We start from the raw sequence: 21,367 nt of genomic DNA, 5'->3' as shown, positions 1-21,367 counted from the left end.
CGTACGTGTGTACATGTGTATGAATGTGTTGATGAGTATACAGACACACACCTGAGCCTGCTGTACTAAATGTGTGTGTGTGTGTGTGTGTGTGTGTGTGTGTGTGTGTGTGTGTGCGTGTGTTAGATATGTTAGATGTGTTAGATGTTGACTCAGGGATCATAAGCGTTGTTCCCTCTGAATGTGACCTCTGCCACTATTTACGTTCATGTCACAGGTGCTCCCAGAGCCCCATGCAGCACATCGGACCGGGTCCTCTGAGAACAGGACATTACCACGCGTGGCCATTCGATACACGCTACAGCCCCATCACTCAGGACACGTCACTGGCTGATGTCACATGTGTTCCAGGAGAGGATGTACTGTCTGGAACGTCAACCTGATCTGGACCTGCTGAAGAGAGGCTGGAGGAGGAGCTGCTCTTCCACCGTGTCCCACTGATTTCAGTCCCTTCGTCTCAGAGTTGTGTGTATTGGAGAAACGTCTATAATGTCAAAACATCCACATTCCCTATTGATCAGCAGATGGATTATTCAGAGCCGGCTGCAGCAGGAGGAGAGCCCTGATGTAATCACACAAACATCTGCCTCTGGATTCGCGGTGTGCAATTGTCACATTTGACTGATTGCCTTTTTTCTCTCGTGTGTCTTGGGGGGGGGGGGGGGGGCATGTGTGACTGCAAAAACCATCCATTCAGAATGAAGTGTAGGATGTGTTCTAGTCATGATTGATTTCATTAAGGTTGAGAGAGAGAGAGAGAGGGAGATACAGTATCCAAGGAAACCCATCTCTGAAACCCAGCAGACTGAAGCAGGCTGTAGTACTGTACTTAGGGCTAATTGGTGAATTACGAGTTCATGCTCACCCCCACTGACCTCCCCAACTATCATCCTGATTAAAACAATCCATTTCATTTATAAATGTGCAGCCGGTTAGATTATGACAAGCGAGTTATTGCGTCATAAGGTTTAGCAAAGATAATGCTGAAAGACGAATGATTGCCACCAAATCAATGAATTCAAAACAAAGGGATCATATTGGAAGGGAGTGATGATGCCAGCAGACCTGACATCTGAGGCTCAGAGAGAGTTTGATCCTACAGGGATGCTAGCTTTCTCCCTCAGTGGCCTTACATGCATCAGTAAGAGTCTGAAGGAAGGAGGAGGAGGAGGAGGAGGAGGAGGAGGAGGAGGAGGAGGAGGAGTGAGAATGGGAATGGGGTGTTGGTGCCTGTGTCATCCTAGATACTTCTGACAGCCATTTAAACACCCTTCTCCCACCCTTGTCTCTCCTGGTAGTGCAGTGTTAGCTTTGCCATCTGCTGTTCCAAAGCTAGCCTGCCTCCTCACCTCCCCCGCTGGGCTGGAAGGTGTTCTTGGGCTGGAAGGTGTCTCATCCCTGGACACATGGACCCACCTCTCCCTGGTCCTTGGTCCCTGGTCCCTGGTTCCTGGTCCCTGGTCCCTGGTCCCTAGTCCCTAGTCCCTGGTCCCTGGTCCCTGGTCCCTGGTTCCTGGTTCCTGGTTCCAGAACCAGGGCAGGGTTGGAGGATAGCAGTGTGTGTGGCCAGACAGGAGGGGGGCATGCTGTGAATGGACCATGAATCAGACTGAGCTAAGGCTAATGTCTCTGAACCTTGACCTTCATCTCTCCGCCGCAGCTAATCTGCCACCCCAGAGGAGGAATGGATCACGTCTCCTCCTGCTGCACAACATATGCTGTTAAATCCTCATCCTGGGAGTCTTGCTCTCTCGCACGGCCACAAATGAAAGGTCAGGAGATTACTCATCCTCCTTAAAAACTGCTGTCAGGTACCAATGGTCGCCCCTCCCTCCCTCCCTCCCTCCCTCCCTCCCTCTCCCCCCCCTCTCTCCCTCCACCCCTCCATCCTTCCCTCCATCCACACCTCTCTCTCCCTCCACCCCTCCCTCCACCCCTCCATCCACACCTCTCTCCCCCCCCCCCCTCTCCCTACACCCCTCCCTCCACCCTTCCATCCACACCTCTCTCTCCATCCACACCTCTCTGTCCCTCTACCCCTCCCTCCCTCCACCCCTCCCTCCCTCCCTCCCTCCCTCCCTCCCTCCCTCTCTCGGTGTGTTTGGCAGTGTGACAAACCTGGGTTTTGTACTGAGGTCGTTGTCTCCTGCCGTCTCAGCGCAATAGAACACCTCTGGGGTACGGGGCGGCCTGCCCTACCCTACCCGCCCTGCCCTGCCCTGTCCTGCCCTGCCATGCCCTGCCCTGCCCTGCCCTGCCCTGCCCTGCCCTACCTGCCCTGCCCTACCCTACCTGCCCTGCCCTGCCCTGCCCTGCCCTGCCCTGCCATGCCCTGCCCTGCCCTGCCCTGCCCTACCCTACCTGCCCTGCCCTACCCTGCCCTACCCTGCCCTGCCCTACCTACCCTGCCCTACCCTGCCCTACCTACCCTACCCTGCCCTACCCTGCCCTGCCCTACCCTACCTGCCCTACCTACCCTGCCCTACCTGCCCTACCCTACCCTGCCCTACCTGCCCTGCCCTGCCCTGCCCTGCCCTGCCCTGCCCTGCCCTACCCTACCCTGCCCTACCTGCCCTGCCCTGCCCTACCCTACCCTACCCTGCCCTACCTGCCCTGCCCTGCCCTGCCCTGCCCTACCCTACCCTACCCTACCCTACCCTGCCCTACCTGCCCTGCCCTGCCCTACCCTACCCTACCCTGCCCTGCCCTGCCCTACCCTACCCTACCCTACCCTACCTGCCCTGCCCTGCCCTGCCCTACCCTACCCTACCCTACCCTACCCTACCCTGCCCTACCTGCCCTACCCTACCCTACCCTACCCTGCCCTACCTACCCTACCCTACCCTGCCCTACCCTACCCTACCCTACCCTACCCTGCCCTACCTGCCCTACCCTACCCTACCCTACCCTGCCCTACCTACCCTACCCTACCCTGCCCTACCTACCCTACCCTACCCTGCCCTACCTGCCCTACCCTACCCTACCCTACCCTGCCCTACCTACCCTACCCTACCCTGCCCTACCTGCCCTACCCTACCCTACCCTACCCTGCCCTACCTGCCCTACCCAGCTCAGTTGAGCACAGCTCAGCACGTCTCACCTTCGTCTACAGTGTTGCCCCCTCAGCAGCATCCTTTTACTCTGACCTTGTAGACGTACTGTAACCGATCCCCCCCGTCCCCCCCTCCCCCCCCCCGCCCCCCCTCCCCTTCTATACTCTAGAGGCCATTCATTTTTATGCTCTTAATTGGCATTGATATAGTGCCAGATATCTAAGGTGGAGTTTGCAGTGTGTGTGTAAAAGCGATTAAGCTATTTGAATTTCAGTGAAGCGTGGGCTGCACACACACACGCATGCACACACACATACGAGCACACACACACACAAGCACACACACACACACACACACGCACACATACGCACGCACACACATATGCGCGCACGCACACACACACGCACGCACGCACGCACACACATCATAACCTAATCTGGTGATGGTGTCCCTTTTGACGTCTGTTTGAATCTAGCTTAAGGAATGACTAAGACAGGATTTGCTGGAGATGTGGAAAGCCGTTCTTGTCTCAGGAGACGTCCGCTGTATTGACCGACTCTTTTTGTGTCTGTGTTCAAACATGAAACTCTCTGCAGGGAGCTTCAGAGCTTCGGAGCTTCGGAGCTTCGGAGCTTCGGAGCTTCGGAGCTTCAGAGCTTCGGAGCTTCAGAGCTTCGGAGCTTCAGAGCTTCAGAGCTTCAGAGCTTCAGAGCTTCAGAGCTTCTGCGTGCGTCGCTTCAGAACACAAAGAAGAAGGTTCTCTCGCGCTGTCGTTGTTTTCACCAGAGCGAACCGCCTCGGGAGCTGTTTTGAAGTTGCACGGAGCACGTATTCAGAATAATGGTGTGTCCCACTGTGCTCGTCAGCTTGACTAACCTCTGCCCTCTGTGTTAAATCGGGAGAAAGACATGCCATATTGAAACAGATACCACTGTGGCTGTTTAGTGTGTCGCTCTCAGGGGGGGCATGAAAGGGATTGTGGGCCAAACATTATAAGGGCTTCATCCAATCCAGGCCTGGCCCCTGAGGCGGGGTCAATGACCTTATCAAGGGAATAAGGATTTGACCAATCCCACCAAGTACTTACATAATAATGACTCCATTTTCTGGGAAAACACCAGAGTCAAACGCACCATGAGCCGGCAATCCTGTTAGATCAGATCTTAGAATGCACTGAACATATGAGGAGTCCCGCAAAAAAAATGTGCACAGACAGGAGGATGAAAATCTGCGGAGGGAGATTTGGACTTAAAAGAGGCTAATCCTGAAATCTCTGTGATCTGACGCACCTGTCTGTCTGTCTGTCTGTCTGTACAGTATGTCTCTTGTCCTCTCTCGATCTACCCCCTTTCACTCCCCCCCCCCCTTTCTTTCTCTCTCTCTCTTCACATACATTTTTCATCCCTCTGTCTCTCTCTTTCTCTATGGATGGAGAGAGGGTGCTGAAGGGAGGGACACATCTGTCACAGGAGCGGATGCCAGCACTGCAGAAAGAATGGACAGAGGGGAACCCAGTCAGCACACACACACACACACACACACACACACACACACACACACACACACACACACACAGACAAAGATACAGACAGACAGACAGACAGACACACACACACACACACACACACACACACACACACACACACACACACACACACACACACATACTGTACTGCCAAGCGAAGACATACTGTACTGTCACAAATTACATTACTCACAGTACATACCACAACAGAGGTGCTTAACCTCTTTACTCATTGAATGGGCTTAAGCTCGTTGACAGGACAATGTTATTCTCTCCATCTGCACAAAGAACACACTCCACAGATTAAGCTCTGTTGTTAGAGGTCACTCACCTTTACAACAATGAACCGGGTATTTGCCACAGCTCAGTGCTAGCTTTACCACTGCAGTAGTCTAAACCCATTACCGTTTGTACAGGATCTGCAACTTGATCATCCAGGTCTTGAATGGTTTAGCGTGATTTGAGGGATGTGCAACAATGAACCGTTCGTCAAACCTCTGCGTTTCAAAAGCATCATTTAAAGATGCCTTAGCTACGCTAACGGTTCTGCTGGTTTGCCCTTCGTGTCATGTCTCATTAAGAGCAGAAAACAAATATCCATAGAAACGCATACTCTCTCTTCCTCTTCCTGTGTGTGGGTGTGTTTGTGTCAACAACAAAAAAATCTCGACTTGACTAATATGGTACATTGTGGATGCGCCTGTACGTTATTTTTTTCTATTTATTATTATTATTATTATTATTATAGAAAACAAACCCTCTTCAGAGTTTATGCTCCACACACAGCCTGTGAAAGTAATCTTTCATAACAAAACATCCGCACTTGTTTCACACATCTCTTCCTAAGCCACCCTGGGACTAATTTAAATCATAATTAAGACTTATGATAGACGTACACTAATCTGTATCAATTAGACCTCCACTGACGCGGAAGAGAACCCCACAGCATTGTTCCTGGGAATAGAACCCCCACAGCATTGTTCCTGGGAATAGAACCCCCACAGCATTGTTCCTGGGAATTCACAAGTGACAGGGTGAAACTTTTATGTTTTTGATCATCCCAGTAGAACCAGACACACCGTGGGAGAAACTTCAGTCTTCACTTGGGTTCCAATGTGATCAAGTAAAGCAGCAAGTGGCCTATCAAGCGGCAGGTGGCCTAGAGGTTAGAGAGGCCGGCCAGCAATCGGGAGGTTGCTGGTTTGATCCCCACCCTAGGAGGGAGCCGGATGTGAGCTGGTAACTGGAAGGTGACTGGCATCATATCTAAGGCTCCTACCACTGCTGTTGTGCCCTTGAGCAAGGCACTCAACCCCTAACTGCTCCAGCGGTGCTGAATATGGCTGCCCTGTGCCCAGAGCTCTGTTCTCCCTTGGAGGTGTGGTGTGTGTTGTCTCGGGAGGGGTGTGCACGTGTCAAATTCCTACAATTGATGAGAATTGATTGCATGGCCAAATAAAGAGTCTTCTTCTTCTTCTAAAACTTCTTTATTTAATCATATTGCAATATGGAGAGAGAACCTGGCAAACGCAGAGAACCTGGCAAACGCAGAGAACCCGTCTGCAGAATGATGAGATTTCTCTGCCAGTCTTCACTCCGACACATAAATATATAGCCATGCACAAGCAACCAGGCTTAAAGATAAGCAAGTAACTGTCCAAGGACGATTGGATGAGTTATAGTCGTCTTCACAATCCAAAGGGGGGCGCACTCAATCAAATGTTCAGTCTAGTTAGATCATTACAGTGACTAAGGCATTTGATAAGAGGTAGGTCATGGTAAAGACAGTAATGATTTATAATAGCAGCATTAACAGAAAAGTAAAATACAATTGATTATAAATGAATAAAAGAAAATGAGGAATATTTCTTTCAAGATTACTCCTACATTCCACCCTTTTATCCTTTCCAGGACAACAGCACGTCATGCAGAATCACTGTTGGATCCTGGGACGTAATACCACTAAACCCAGGGAGGTGTAGAGGCTTGACAGGAAGGATGGGTGAGAGAGAGGAGGGATGACATGCAGGATATGTCGATGGCCGGAATCGAACCAGGGACCTTGCGATGATATGGTATGCGCCTTAGTGTGCTACGCCACTGAACGCCCCGGAAGCTACTTCAGTTTAAGTTACTACAGTTGATTATCTAAAATTGGGTAAACGCACTTGATTCATGCATGTCTTCCTAAGACAACCTGGGACTAATTTAAGTTGTAATTAAGACTTTGAATAAACGTACGGTAATCTGTATCCATTAGACCTCCACTGAAGCAGAAGAGAACACCACAGCATTGCTCCTGCAAGGGACAGGTTGATAACACATGTTCAGTCACTGCCTCTGCTATTACAGTACGAGAGTTATAACGGTTTACCCTATTAAAGGTTGGGCCTGTTTCTGCTTGCTGTGTGAGAGTGACTTAACTCTTGTAACAAAACAGTAATTACATTAATTGCGTTCCCACTTCCCTAACGATTAGGAGCTAAACTGACGGCGTTTGTCTGTGTGATGTGAGGTTGAAAGCGCCTGAGAACAGCAGGAGGACGTGGCGCGGGGGAGCCTATTCAGCAGCGCACACCTGAGAGAGAGAGAGAGAGAGAGAGACAGAGAGAGAGACAGAGAGACAGAGAGAGAGAGACAGAGAGAGAGAGAGACAGACAGAGAGAGAGAGAGAGACAGACAGAGAGAGAGAGAGAGACAGAGAGACAGAGAGAGAGAGACAGAGAGAGAGAGAGAGAGAGACAGAGAGAGAGAGACAGAGAGAGAGAGAGGTGCTGGAGCTCTGCTGGTCCCCAGCTGCAGGTGACAGAGCAGCGTGTGGCCCAAGCGGCTGTCTTTCTTCGACTGTCCTCTGCCTCTGCCAGGGCACAGCAGAGAGCGTGCCACGGAGGGCACTGGATGACAAGACAGACATGAGCGGGAACAGCAGGCTGCCGCTAAGACAATCAGACGGAGCTATTTGTGGGGATCCTCGTAGGGAAGACAAATAAGGGTTGGGTATGAGTTGGGTCCTGAAGGACTTTTTTGACAATGCAATTCAGAGTCTACTGTACCTTATTTCATACCTGTAGCCTGACATGCCTTGTCCCTGCAGAATACATCTGTGCTCACCTGCTTTTTATATTAACTATACGGTAGGTAGGTCGGTTTGAACGATGGGCTACAGAAGGTCAAAAATCAAAAGTCAGCCCACATTTCTTTTTTTACAACCATTATCACTACAACAGTGGTTCTGGATGTGGTTTGGGAGCTGTATGAATTGAGTAGTTTGATGACCTGAATAGGCTCACGGTTAAATGAAGTAGAACACGTCACTGTCCCCACGGTCACGTTGCCTCAGGCGGTGCGTCCGGCGGAATGACCAGACCGGACAGAAGGTCAGACCTCGGGAGCGCTGAGATGTGACAGGAACTCTCCTAAAGACGCCTGCTAATATCCCCTCAGTCAACGACTCACCGGTGCCCCTCTTCTGATCCCCTGCTCTCTGACAGATACTGTAGATGCCATTATGAAAGTCATGAAGTCGTTACGAAACCTTTAGTGGTCAAGGGTGAAGCAGGTGCTGTGTCGCAGGTGCTGTGAATCTTCATGTTACCTGTGTCATGAAGCGGTGTGTTGGGGGGGTGTGAAGCATCTGGGAACCAGGCCATGTTTCATACCTGAGAGGGCGTTCAAGAGCAGGAGGACGGTCAGCTACTTACACAGCATAACACAGCCATTATGTTGTGCTCAGCCTATCCAAAGTATCTCCACATTTCATCGGTTCATTACAGTAAAAGCCTTTTAGTTCATTAAATGACTCTCTTTAGATGACTCTGATAAATTAAGAGAAGTTCAGTTTAATACTAGTGTCTCATTCTATCTAGAACTAGTAATTACATCAACCATTTGAGAGAGGAGGAAATTAGCCCCCCTACCATCACACCGTTTATCAGAATGATCACTTCACACTGTAAAGAAACCGCAGCTGCTGCAAACAGGAAGAATTAAACACAAAGGGGGGAAATTATAGATGAACATATAATGGGGATAATTTGTCTCCAGTCGTTAAATTGCTTCGTTGCAACTGTATATCAGCGAGTATGGATTCCTGCTGTTCTCATTCTGTCAAATTACTGAAATTGAGTCTACAATCTTCATCTCAGGGGTTTCGTAAAAACCCATGTATTGTTTCTGTTATAAATTGGTCTTGTGAATCGATATATCATAAATAAACTGTTAGTTTCATCTGTTGCTAAAAAAAGTATTTATGAAATATTGAATGCCGTTTCTTTACCAGAAAGTTGCATTCATTCCAGAAGTTGTACAGAACAGGTTTGTGGTTTGGGATAGTTTTTGCTGGGCACATGTTTGCTGGGCATATTCGTGGGTACATTTAGCATATCAATGGTGAATAATTGCGAAAAACAATGCTGATAGACAAACACTCTTCAATCATAACCTGTAAAATAAAAGGCCTTGAAAATTCAGTCAACTCACCTAAAATGATTTCAAATGTAATCCAATATCAACATGTCAGAGATGGTTAGGGGCATCAGTTGGTGAAATTCGGAGGGATAGCAGTTCACAGCACCAGCGCCCTCCCTGCATGGCAGTTGAGGTGGAGGTGACATGATGTGAACTGACAGGTGGCGCTGTGGGTAGCAGAAGGGGCTAAATCCCCATCAGACAATGCCAGGGAGCCTGTCCGCTGACGTCTGGCCTCCTCCGCCCAGGTAAGGCTGAACAGTAAGGAAGGCTACGACACAACACTACTCTGCAGCTGCAGCTGAAGGCTAGGACTGATTATCCTAACTTAGTGATGATGATCAAACTTAATCACCCAAGTTGGTGAAAACCCTCAAAGTGCCCCAAGATAACGGCTACCACCCAGGCCTCTGCTGCAGGCGGTGTTCATCATGACATAATCTGGTTGGTCATAGGAGCCGTCCTTAGCATCACATGTTGATTCAGATTGGGGAAATTACTCCGTTTTTCTGGAAGCTAAATCCCCTGATATGAACTCGTGGTCATGGTCTGACCTGATGTGAGGGTCACTGTAGGACTGACTGGGCAGCTTGATACAGGACTCAGGTGTTATGGTGGGAGAGAGGTATGCTGTATTGTACTGTAGCTCTCCCTCGTTAGCAGTGTTGGCAACTTCCTTTGTTGTCAAACCAAAAGGCCTTATTTTGATAATGGTCACGATAAAAAATGAAGTCAAAATCCCCAAAAAAGGAACACACTAAAAGGCCTCGCGTATTGCATTGATTTCTTTATTTTTCCTTCAAAAGAAATGCACGGTTCAGCGAAGCTACTACATACAAATGGCCATACAATAGCAATTCATTTTTTTCGTTTTTTGTTTCAAGGTGTTAAATAAATTCTGATGTGATATACTTTGACGACATGTGTGTCATTTAAACTCTTTGTACGATGACGTTTGCAGTTTAGGATGCTGCAGTTGGCAAAAAATAAATAAATAAATAAATCACCACTGTTCATCCTTTATCAAATGAAAAAACTGAAGCCACAAACTAATTCTGAACAGCTGCTTGTTGCTGGTCCAGGAAAACTACTACACTTTCATATCAGAAAGAAAAACAAAATGGTTTTGCATAGCTTTGTTGTAATGTAGATAAGGCACTTCATCAATACTTGATTTAGGCATTTTCATCATATAATAAACCGTTTACCTGGTCATGTCCTTTTAAATTCAATACTTTACTCAGCAAGCACGTTCACAACATTTTGGAAAACTTCTCTTAAATCACATTTTACTACCTGTATAAATCTACTCACCCTATCTTTTGGCATAAGTCTCGTGTTTCAACATTCTTGAAATATTGAAGTAGTATTCTTGTGCATATAAGGGTCATGACTCACACATTGTCCCATAACCCCACACAACCCAGTGTTTCTCAAAAAAGACAAAATATTTGTGCAATGGTTTGGGGTCATGTTGAGGAAAAGGCAACACGTTGTCAAAAAACAATGAAAAAATAGTTCCAAAAACTCAAAACATAAATGTCTGGGCAGATCGTAACCGTCTCTGTCTTGTAGATTGGCACTATACCGAGGGTAAAGTGGGTACATCTGATGTTGATGTGAAAATGGTTGTTTCCGACGTAGGAAAGTTAACATCGTCCCTCTCCTCTAGTCAATCATACACATCTAGAGGACGCGTAGGCGGTGAATGGTTCCCGATGGATACCGTCATCAGCTGTTTTCGTGAATTTGAGCCCTGCCGCTCTCCGTAGGATTACAGCCCTGTCCGTTGGATGACTGGGGGGGCTTCAGGAACAGGTCTGCTCTATCCCAGCTGATCCTCGTACTGTTTACGGAAACAGTCCCCGGCAGGGAAGAAGTCCCAGCACCTCTCCTGGTACATCTTCCACACGTATGACTCCTGGGGAAGGGAGATACACAGGATGTGACACCTATGACAGTGTAATCATCAGTCATGCTGCTGTTGCTGCTGCTATATCCTGAATCACCATGCATTCTGTTCCTGATGTGACAAGTGTGTTTTTCATAGGATAAAACCATGGTGAAAGACTTCATACCTGACCTGTGTGCTCTGTCTCATCTTTGTTGATGAGGTACATCAGGAAAAACCTGGGAAGTCAAAAGAACAGGTGAGACCGATGGAAAGACTGCATAACCACATCCTCAACTCAAGGTACTGTAGTCAAACCAGTCAAAACCGACCTTCTCAGAATCAAGATTTCATAATTGAATTCTGTCAGAAAGATATAGATCTTGATATCTTTACTGTTCACAATATATTTACAACTATCAAAGTACAGTAGTTAAAGACCTGTATTTAGAATAACACTTCACTACTTCCAAGTAGTTAATCTGTCTATTTCTGGCCTGAACAGCATAGCAAAGTAGTAGCCGTGTATCTTATTCAACCACGTGACGTGTCCTTCCCTGAACCCGAGGGCCAACGTGCCGATCATTGTCTCTCTGCCTGCATCACGACACACCAAACCACCGAATCAATATTGCATGAGAGCCGGCTACCCTTGCACACCTTTTTTCCAACGGAGCTAATACAGGAGCATTAATGAGTCATGAAAAGAGATAATGAGGTCAACTGCATCACTACCTCCGCCAGCTCACTGAGGGAGCTAATGGGCCGCATGACTTCCTATTGTCCGGCTCGTACAAAACAAACAATAGATCAAAACTGGGCTCCTGGAGACGAGCGAAGACAGCTTAAGCTCTGGGTCAATGCTGGTATTCACAACTCTGGCTCAAATAACAATGCAATGTACTTAAGTGCTCAATCAGGAGACTAAAAATCAAGAAATATGAAAGGAAATACTTGGGGGGGATTCAGAAGATGTGACAGGTATTTGAAAGGAGAAGGTTTAGCACTTAAGGACTGAGTGACGTCAAGTCTAGGTAGGAGGATACTTACAGGTAGTTGGCCAAGTTGTGCTCTTGTAAGGTGTGTGTCTCAAAGCCGTGTGGCGTCGTGTCAAAGTAGTCGTTACCAATGCCACAGATGAAGCATTTGGTCTGGGGGGGGGGGGGGGGGGGGGTTGAAAAATAAATGAGTTCATAAGGTTAAGCTTGCACGGTTTATAGTTCAAAAGCAAACCAGAGTCCTCCCCTCACCTCCATGTCCTCCTTCACTTGCTCCTGTTGGTCTCTCAGCTCTCCGAAGGCATCAATGATCAGACCTGCAGACACACACAACCAGCGGTGGGCATATCTCATCACACCTCATTACAGGGCAATTAAAAACACTCTCATTTACTGTGGTGTAAAATACAGTATTTCCTGGTTTGAGTCCATCTGTCTGACTGTGGGTGGCCGATGGGTCTGTCTGATGGTGTGTCTGTCTGTCTGTGCGGTGGTGGTGACTGACTTTGAGACAAACAGACAGTCAGACAGGGTGTCCACGGGAGGGACATGAGGCTGACTGATAGTTGTCTGTGGGCGGAAACAACATGAGACAGTTTGAGGCTGATTGACTGTAAGAGACACATTACTGGCCATGAGGGGGGTCTGCTGCAGGGATCCTCTCCTCAGTGCCTGGTTGAAACAAACCTGCTTGTGTGTGTGTGTGTGTGTGTGTGTGTGTGTGTGTGTGTGTGTGTGTGTGTGTGCGTGTGTGTGTGCCTGTGTGTGTGTGTGCATGCGTCTGTGTGTGTGTGTGTGTGTGTGTGTGTGTGCGTGCGTGCGTGTGTCTGTGTGCGTGCGTGTGTGCGTCTGTGTGTGTGTGTGTGTGCGTCACTAATCTCCTGTCGACATGGCCCACAGCGACACCAAGGTGACTTTGACACCAAGTAGCCAGAGTGACACCGACCCCGCTGAGTCCCTCACACTGACCACCTCTCTCTCTCCGCCCACCACAGCCGGTACCCACCCTGGATGATGGCTAGCAGGATGACGATGACGAAGAAGAAGAAGGTGATGTCAAAGAGGATGCGGTAGAGCTCATAGGGGTCGCCTGCTGGGTCCTCAATCTCATCACCTATGCCGCCTCCTGCCCTCACGCCAACATACATGTGGAACAGGTAACACTGGCGGAAGAGGGAAGGAAGGTAGAGAACAAGATGATATCCAGGATATGGCCGTGAAGACCTATTTTTGCTGCATCATTTAAGTAGTGTAAACCCCTGTACTATTTGTAACTATTTGCGCTACGCTGTTCGTTATGTTTTCCGTAAAACCTCTAATACTCACGGTCATCATGTCGTCACACTTCATGTCAGGCTGGTCCTCGTCTTCACTCTTGTTGTAGAACTTGCGGAAGAAGTTGAAGGCCACCACAGTGTAGAGATAGACAACCACGGCCAGTAGACCCACGGTCAACACCAGCTGTCGGTGAGAGGCACAGAACCTCAGCTTACTCTCCCCTACAGAACAACCAACAGCGCACCAACTACAGCCCAGGCTCAACACTGACCCCTGCTGCCAGGTGTAACAAACTGCACACTGCAGCACCTCGCACCTGTTTGCCGTTGTGGGTCACAGAGGAGAGGATGGTCCTCAGGGTCTTGAAGCCCATGGCGATGTCCAGCAGATGGGCAGCGAAGAAGAAGTTGTTGTAGTGTCCCAAGATGGACATGGTGGTGTACCAGACCAGATAGAGGAACGACTGCAAGGAGAAACAACACGTAGGATGAATCAACCATCCAGACATGAATCATGCGCTGTTTCTTATGTCTAATCATTGTGGGTGTCATGTACATTGGGCCGTTACACCACACTCACATTGTCGGTGAAGACCACGCCCAACTTCCAGATGTGGTACTTGGTATCAATAGAGCTCAGCCTGACAAAAGAGGTGGTTTGGTGATTAGTAAGATTGGTATGTTTTGGAACTTGAGAGTTCTTGAGACTACTGCACTCAGAATAGGTGTGTCAACCAAATTGCAACAGATCTCCCAAAATATGTAACCGGTCCGCACTAAAAAGAAAACAGATTTGAAGGTGTTTAGTATTTATTTCGTTCAGGGATCGAAAGACAAACGTTTCGGCCTTCAGGACATCGTCAACTGTGTTCTGTAACTTCACACTCTGTCTTCCAGTTCTCCTCTAACCCACTGTCCTAGTTCCTCACCAGGACACCAGCGATGCCTCCTTCATCACAGTCTCCTCCGTCGGGTTGAAGTCCAGGGCGCTCTTATCCAGACCCAGCAGCTCTGCTATGCGCTCTGCTCCATACAGGTCTCCATACTTATTGATCACCTGCACACAACAGCAGCACCAGGGACAGGTTCAGGAGGAGGCTACAGTTAGTAGTAGTAGTAGTACTAGTAGTAGTAGTAGTAGTGTAGTAGTAGTAGTAGTAGTAGTAGTAGTAGTAGTAGTACTGTAGTAGTAGTAGTAGTAGTAGTAGTAGTAGTAGTAGTAGTAGTAGTGTAGTAGTAGTAGTAGTAGTAGTAGTAGTACTGTAGTAGTAGTAGTAGTAGTACTGTAGTAGTAGTAGTAGTAGTAGTAGTAGTATGTGCATGTCCATTCACATTGTTCTGGTGAATAAAAGGCACTTACCTTTCGTTTGACAAACTTGTCCCAGTAGTTGTTAGGGAAAGAACTGTCCAAAAAAAAGAAAACAATTAGTCCTCAATGTGAATGATACTAAGTTAAGAGATATGATCACTATAGTTTGGTAAGTGTCCTCCCTTCTGCAGGACTTACGGGGTGTTGATAACTAGACGGTCCCACTGTCCTTTGATGTCATCGTCTGAGGGCTGTTCTGTGATGTAGAGGCCATCGAACTCCAGCTTCCTGGCTATCTCCTTCTCCCTCTTAAACACGACCAGGGGCACCTACGGGAGACACACAGGTCATTAGATCAGCACTCCACAGGTACTCTGGAGATCATCACTCGGATGTGTATGTGTGTGTGTGTGTGTGTGTGTGTGTGTGTGCACGTGTGTGTGTGTGTGTGCGTGTGTGCGCGTGTGTGTGTGCGTGTGTGTGTGTGTGCGCGTGTGTGTGTGTACCTTCAAGTAATAGTATCCCACCACACATAGGAATGAGATAACTGTGTGTAGTATAGCTAGGAAGCGCAGCGTCGGTGCCATGTAGCCTGTGCTCTCCTGCAGGACAAAGTACTCCATTCCACCTTCATCCTCCTCTTCATCACCTCCACCACCTCCATGCCAGGGGTCCTCCTCGTCTGAGTCATCACCAGTCACCTGACACCGACAAGAAAGCTTTTAGCTTTTTTAGCCTGGTAGTGATGCTGTAAACGTGACCCATTGAATTAAATAAGAACTTACTTCTTCTTAATTCACTTACTTTGTAGAAGAGCAGAATAAAGTTGATGGCGAACGCAACAAACAATGCCAAGAAACGAAGGTTGTAGAAGTTTCTGGCCAGATAGTTCTGTAAACACATATATCAGTCAGACATTGCAACAAGCCAATAAACACAGAAAGCAATATTCCGATCAGAAGCAGCAGGGTCAGATAAACAGATGAACATACATATTTGTACTGTACGTACCAGCATCTTGGTCTGGTAGATGTCCAGGCCGGCAAAGAAGCTGGCCATGAACGCCTCGGGCGCCTCTTTCTTCAGGCCTGGTCTCTTCTTGGGGTGCTTCTTCTCGTCCTCCGCTGGGGGCTTCGGGGCAGCCTCCTCTTTGGCTTTGTCCTTGTCCTTCTTCTCCCCGTCCTCTGGGCTGGAGAAAACACAAACACACACCATCACGTGGGAGGAGGCTGAGACGCTCTTCATCAGCTCATCCTGCATTTCGGTCATAATGCGCTCACCGAACGGAGGTAAACACACACACACACACACACACACACACACACACACACACACACACACACACATACACACACATACACACACACGCACATACACACACATACACACACACACAACAAGAATCCTCACCAGAACCAGTTCACTTCACATCAGGAGCAAAGCTAATCCTGTTATGGCTGACAGGCTGAGATGATTGTGTTCACAAGGGGAATCAAATAAGTTGCAATCAAATTGAGGATCAAGGACATCATAAAGCCACTCACTCTGCTTTCTCTGCCTCCGCTTTGTGATCTCCTTTGGGGCAGTCCTTACTGGCAGCTTCCTTCAAGAACAAATTAATCTTGGTTAAACTCCTACTTCATTTTCAAATGTCAAGCAACGCATTTGCAAGATGGGCAATTAACATTAATGCCTGAGATGAAATAACAACAAGGATAATCAATAACCAATTATTTTTTAAATGTGTGGGAGAGGTCGTACACAGACCTGGGCCTTCTTCTGTCGCACAGCACTGGCTATAGAGGGGGCGTCGGTTCCCACTACTTCTGCAACGTCCCCCAGGCCGGGCTCTGCCCCATGCTTGCCCCCCTCCCTCTTGGAATGGGTATTGAGCAGCTCAGCCATCAGGTCCGCCTCCACCGTGTCCCCCTGAGCCATCTGGTTCAGCTCCGCCACCGATAACGCCTCGCTTGCCTCCATCTTCTCCGCCTCTAGCACGTCGCCGTGGATACCGAACTGAGTGGGGTCGGGCATGTTGCCCAGGATGTCCGTCACCTTCATGTTCTTGGCGCCCTCCACCAGCCCGCCCCCGAACATGGAGCTCCACAGGATGTGGAAGAAGCCCCACACCAAGTTGTAGAGGAAGCGGAAGAGGCCCGTGAAGATCATCCAGAAGAAGGAGAAGAAGCCTCGCACCATCTCCCTCACGCTCATCTTCCTGAACCTCCTGTACTGACGCCTCATGCTTTTCAGGGTGAGCATCTGGCGGAAGCTGGACAGGTTCTTCCTCATGGACATGCAGGCCATGGTGAAGGCCGAGGAGGCCTCCAGGAGGACGCTCTCCTCCTCTTCCTCCTCGGGCTCCTCCTCCACGCTATGTCCCTCCTCCTCGTCCTCCTCTGGGCGCTCCACCATATCGGGTTCCGAGATCTGGGAGGCCAGCTGCATTTCGAAGATGGTGTCCTCGCAGAAGTTAACGAACAGCTCCATCTTCTCGCTCTCGCCGCCTTCGTTGACCACGTCGAAGATGAACTGTCGCTTGGACTCCTTGACCTGGGGCTTCTCCCATTGTGTTCGGCTGGACTCGCTGATCTCAAAGTAGACCCTCTCGATGCGCTTGGCTCCACCCATGATCTCGATTCGTCCCAGGTATGGCTCAAAGTAGCTAAGGACGCTCTGAGCTAGGTCCAGGAAGGTAGCGAGGCGGGCGTCATGGGGCATGTGCTCTGACAGGTTAGTCAGCAGTACTGCCACATTAAAACCAATATCCTTGGCTGGTTCGTGGAAACGCTCCACAAACTCCTCATAGTTAAACATGTCGTTCTCATCAGCCTCGGCGCAGGAGAGCAGGAACTCGATCTCAGACTGAGAATACTGCTTCTGGTTCTCCATGGACTTCTGAAACTCCTTCTTGGAGATGACCCCCTTGCTGTCCGGGTCGTACTCCTTGAAGCTGTCGGAGGTGGTCAGGTCCTTCAGCTTGAGGAACATGTCGAAGAACTTTAGGATCATCTCCACGTTGTTGGAGGACTCCACCAGAGTGTCCACCATCTGTTTTCCGATGGTTCCATTGACAACATTACCTGGAGGAGAACGGTAAGGGTTATTAAAGTGTAGGACGGTATCATATCCCTCCCTAGAAAGCAGAGCTGGTGAGGGTTTGATATAATTTAACGTAATTTGAGCACATAAATCTGTTTAGAGAGATTGCTTGGTCATAAGAGATGTATCAGGTAATATACTTAGGGCTCATGCTCATAGCGAACTCAATATTATAATAATAATAATAATAATAATAATCAGATATGCCCAACGGGTGCACCCTGCTACGTCTCAGAGTAACAGAACCTTCGAGAAGGGACAGCATCATCACGATCATGTCCTTCTGCAGGTCCAGCAGCTCCTTCAGTAACTCAATCTGACTCGAGTCCTGTGGGGACGGGGAAGGAAACAAAAACAACCTTGTGACACATCCTGCACCACATCAGAGAGGGGTTGGCTAGCCAGCTAGCGCCACTCCCTCACAGGGATCTAATATCCCAGAGTGGCATTTGGAGAGATCAAGGCCCCCTCAGAGTGCTGGGCACTGCTAGCCCCCCGTCGGGGCCCCCGCTAAGCCTCGGCCATCCATCAGCACAGAGCCTAATGTCATTCAGCTGGGCAGGAGCAGATGGCAAGGAAGGGCTGACTCATTGTGGGGCCCTCCTTAGAACCTGTGCCCAGCATGCCATAAATCTGAGGGCTAATCAAAACACGCCTGCCCTGTCAATCTGCCTGCCTGCGAACAGCCTTGCCACACCAGCCTTAACCCTGACATAAGCTCTAATGCTGGCCGATAGGTTTCATTTTGATCCCAACTGGGTTATTGGGGGACAGAGCAGATCTGAGATGCCCCACTGGAGGAGTGATGGATCACATAGCTTTCCTCACCTTTCTAATCAAGGGAGAGAAGCCTGTTTTGTTGCTGACTGCATCCCTGAGCTAAGAGAGACCTCTAGTGGCAGAAGGCATTTTTTAAGATACTCAGACTGAATGTGCACTCTCCACCCAAAATACCCTTTCCAATGTTATATAATATCGATTGCATCATATCTGATCGTATAGCTGATTTCTCATGATTCCTAATGAGCCACTGGATTACTTCAAGTGATTCGAAAACCATGCTCAGTTGTATTGTACCTGTGACAGCTTCATCTGCATGTTGGCAAACACGTGGAGGAAACCGACAACTGCATCCCATAGCCTGCTGTGGGCCAGACTCTGCTGGTTCCCTATGCATGGACCCTGGGAACAGACGGAGAACACAACACCTCATTGAGTGATTGTAAGGCGTTTACTTACAGTGTCCATATCTCAGTTACAGAGACTAGCCTAGACATAAGAGTCCTCTGTGGTCCTCTGTGGCTCAGTTGGTAGAGCATGGTGCTAACAACGCTTAGGTTGTGGGTTCGTTTCCCACTGGGACCATATATACTGAAAAATGTATGCACTCACTGCAATGTAAGTCGCTTTGGATAAAAGCGTCAGCTAAGTGACATATTTATCTAAATTAAGAGTAAAAAGGGTGTTGTGTAACCTGGATGTACTCAGTGAGAGAGTTGAAGATCTGCTTGGCCACAGCTAAGGCTTTGGAGAAGTTCCTCTGGCCTGCTTCGTCCATGATGTCTTTACCAGAGTAGTACCAGTAGAAATCACTGATGGACTCCTGACAGAACAAGGGAAAAGATATATGTGACAATCACTGACAGACTCCTGTATAGAGTGTGTGTGTGTGATAGACTCCTGACAGAACAAGGGACAAAGATGTGACAGGGTTGAGTATAAAACAAACAAATAAACAAATAAAGTACTGTATAGAGTGTGTGTGTGTGTGTGTGTGTGTGTGTGTGTGTGTGTGTGTGTGTGTGTGTGTGTGTGTGTGTGTGTGTGTGTGTGTGTGTGTGTGTGTTTGCATGTTACCTGCAGGCGGAGCAGGTAGTCCACAGTACTGATGATGATATTTATTGTGGTTGTGTTTCCCGTCTGAGTCCGCAGGAAGTTTTGGAAGTCTAAAGATGGGGACAGGTTGGAATGTTAACGGTCAGTTATAAAGAATCATGGCACGAGAAGAATAAGATATTGAGCTACAATACAAACAGGTAATTGACGTGGCGTAGCCCAGAGGGATCAACCTACCATTGTTGTGGCCCTCACAGAGCAGTTGCAGAAACCTAAATAGATCCTTAGTGAACTCATCGTTCTGCAGAACCTTGGAACCTGAAGACAGGAGATGAGATTGACAACTGTCCCCTTTGGTTGTGAGGGGGTTAGAACCCCGACATCACACCTCCCGACATCACAGTATCTACAGCAACACAGGGAACCGTAGCTAGCATAACACTTCCTCACAAAGCCGCTGTCTTGTCCTGAAGCTCCGAGACGAGAGGCTTCGTGATGAAAGCATATGCACCGTAGGCGGCATAAAGGAGACTACAGATACATATCGCACGACTGCGTTGAATAAAACTGCATTGAAGAGCTTTGTTGTTTTGTACTTAAGCCACAAACAAAGCTTTGGGAATTTTATTCTTGTTACGATTCGACTTAATCGAGTTATATTGTGTTAGTATTAAGAACATAAAGAGACAGACAAGTTCCCACACGGACAACAAGCACTAACTTAGTACAGGAAGAGGTAGAGAGAGAGAGAGAGAGAGAGAGAGAGAGAGAGAGAGAGAGAGAGAGAGAGTCAGTTTGGGTCTGTTATGGATTCGATAATCTAGCCAAAATGTCATTAGAGCATGCATGTGTTCCTTCAGACCAGAGCCGTAGGTCATAACCGCATTCAAGACAAGGGGGGAGGGAGGGGGGAGGGGGGGGGAGGGAGGGATGGGAGGGCTGGACGGAGAGAGAGCAATCAGGATGGCAGCATTGCGAAATGAGTAGAATCTAAACCATGTATTTACCCCGCTCACTCACGTTGACTGCGACCGATGAGTTTAAAAAATTAATAAGAAGGAACAAACAAACAAAAAAAGCAGACATAAGCAAAGGAGAAGACATTGAGTTTCAATAAGAAGTAGGAACAAGAGAGAAATAGATATATAGAGAATAGATATATAGATATATAGATATATATATAAATACTGACATCACTTTCCAGCTTTGGACATTGACATGCGGTTGAAGAGTCTTGGGCTACAAGGTTCTGCCCAATTTGGCAGGTGTTGGATCGGACGTGGGGGAAACATTACAGGACTAACAGTTACCATCACTTATGCCTGGCCGCATGAGGTGGGAATGGGCTGGAGTATGCATGAGGACATATCCATTCACTGTATGCTTTCTCTAATCAGATCCAATGGCTTCTGCGGTAAGTCACCTGTCGTGCGTTTGCCATGACATACTCTAAACACACAGCAGTTCGGTTCGATGTTGGTGTGTATCTTAGTGACAGACAGACAGACAGACAGTTCAGACAGGACTGAGAGACATACAGTAGCACGGGTTCACCTGCCGGATGGACACACGGACACAATGACATACGTGACAAACGTGACATGGAGATGAGCTTTGTGTCTGTCACAAATAAAAGAGCGAGTGTGTCATCGCGCTAATGCTGCACCATGTGTCGTCTGTGGCCCTATCGGGCCCTCTTCCCAACACAACGGCAAAGGCATGGGCCAATCATTAGCAGGTGGGAGGGTCATCAGCTGACCAATCGTTATGACAGGAGGAGTTTCCTCATGGGCAGCTGTTATTGCTTGCGCCGCAACTTCCTTTTTTTTTTTAACCAATCGTTAAATGGCCCATTTTCAGTCAGGCATTCTCAGGGGCGTCCTCCTTAGGGTCCTCTAGCTCAATCGCA

General features: G+C 48.3%; 1 protein-coding gene across 1 annotated transcript in view; it reads right to left on the bottom strand.

Annotated features, from left to right (window-relative positions):
* Positions 1-10,870: 10,870 nt before the first annotated feature.
* LOC310814160 (ryanodine receptor 3) overlaps positions 10,871-21,367 on the bottom strand; it is a gene marked incomplete at both ends in the record, with an annotated part of 112,956 nt that continues 102,459 nt past the window's right edge. Inside the window, 21 exons of the mRNA XM_083683460.1 lie at positions 10,871-10,966; positions 11,124-11,175; positions 11,987-12,087; positions 12,187-12,251; positions 12,941-13,097; positions 13,261-13,395; positions 13,529-13,675; positions 13,792-13,852; positions 14,141-14,268; positions 14,572-14,614; positions 14,719-14,849; positions 15,027-15,202; positions 15,306-15,411; positions 15,532-15,709; positions 16,065-16,123; positions 16,288-17,603; positions 17,869-17,950; positions 18,700-18,804; positions 19,097-19,225; positions 19,480-19,568; positions 19,696-19,802. Coding sequence (XP_083539586.1) covers positions 10,871-10,966; positions 11,124-11,175; positions 11,987-12,087; positions 12,187-12,251; positions 12,941-13,097; positions 13,261-13,395; positions 13,529-13,675; positions 13,792-13,852; positions 14,141-14,268; positions 14,572-14,614; positions 14,719-14,849; positions 15,027-15,202; positions 15,306-15,411; positions 15,532-15,709; positions 16,065-16,123; positions 16,288-17,603; positions 17,869-17,950; positions 18,700-18,804; positions 19,097-19,225; positions 19,480-19,568; positions 19,696-19,802 — 3,463 coding nt within the window. The remainder of the gene's footprint in view (positions 10,967-11,123; positions 11,176-11,986; positions 12,088-12,186; positions 12,252-12,940; positions 13,098-13,260; positions 13,396-13,528; positions 13,676-13,791; positions 13,853-14,140; positions 14,269-14,571; positions 14,615-14,718; positions 14,850-15,026; positions 15,203-15,305; positions 15,412-15,531; positions 15,710-16,064; positions 16,124-16,287; positions 17,604-17,868; positions 17,951-18,699; positions 18,805-19,096; positions 19,226-19,479; positions 19,569-19,695; positions 19,803-21,367) is intronic.

The sequence above is a fragment of the Argentina silus genome, assembly GCF_951799395.1.
Source record: "Argentina silus genome assembly, chromosome: 13".
NCBI lineage: Eukaryota > Metazoa > Chordata > Actinopteri > Argentiniformes > Argentinidae > Argentina > Argentina silus.
The sequence above is the reverse complement of the archived record's forward strand: the minus strand, read 5'-3'. Positions and strand labels throughout refer to the sequence as shown.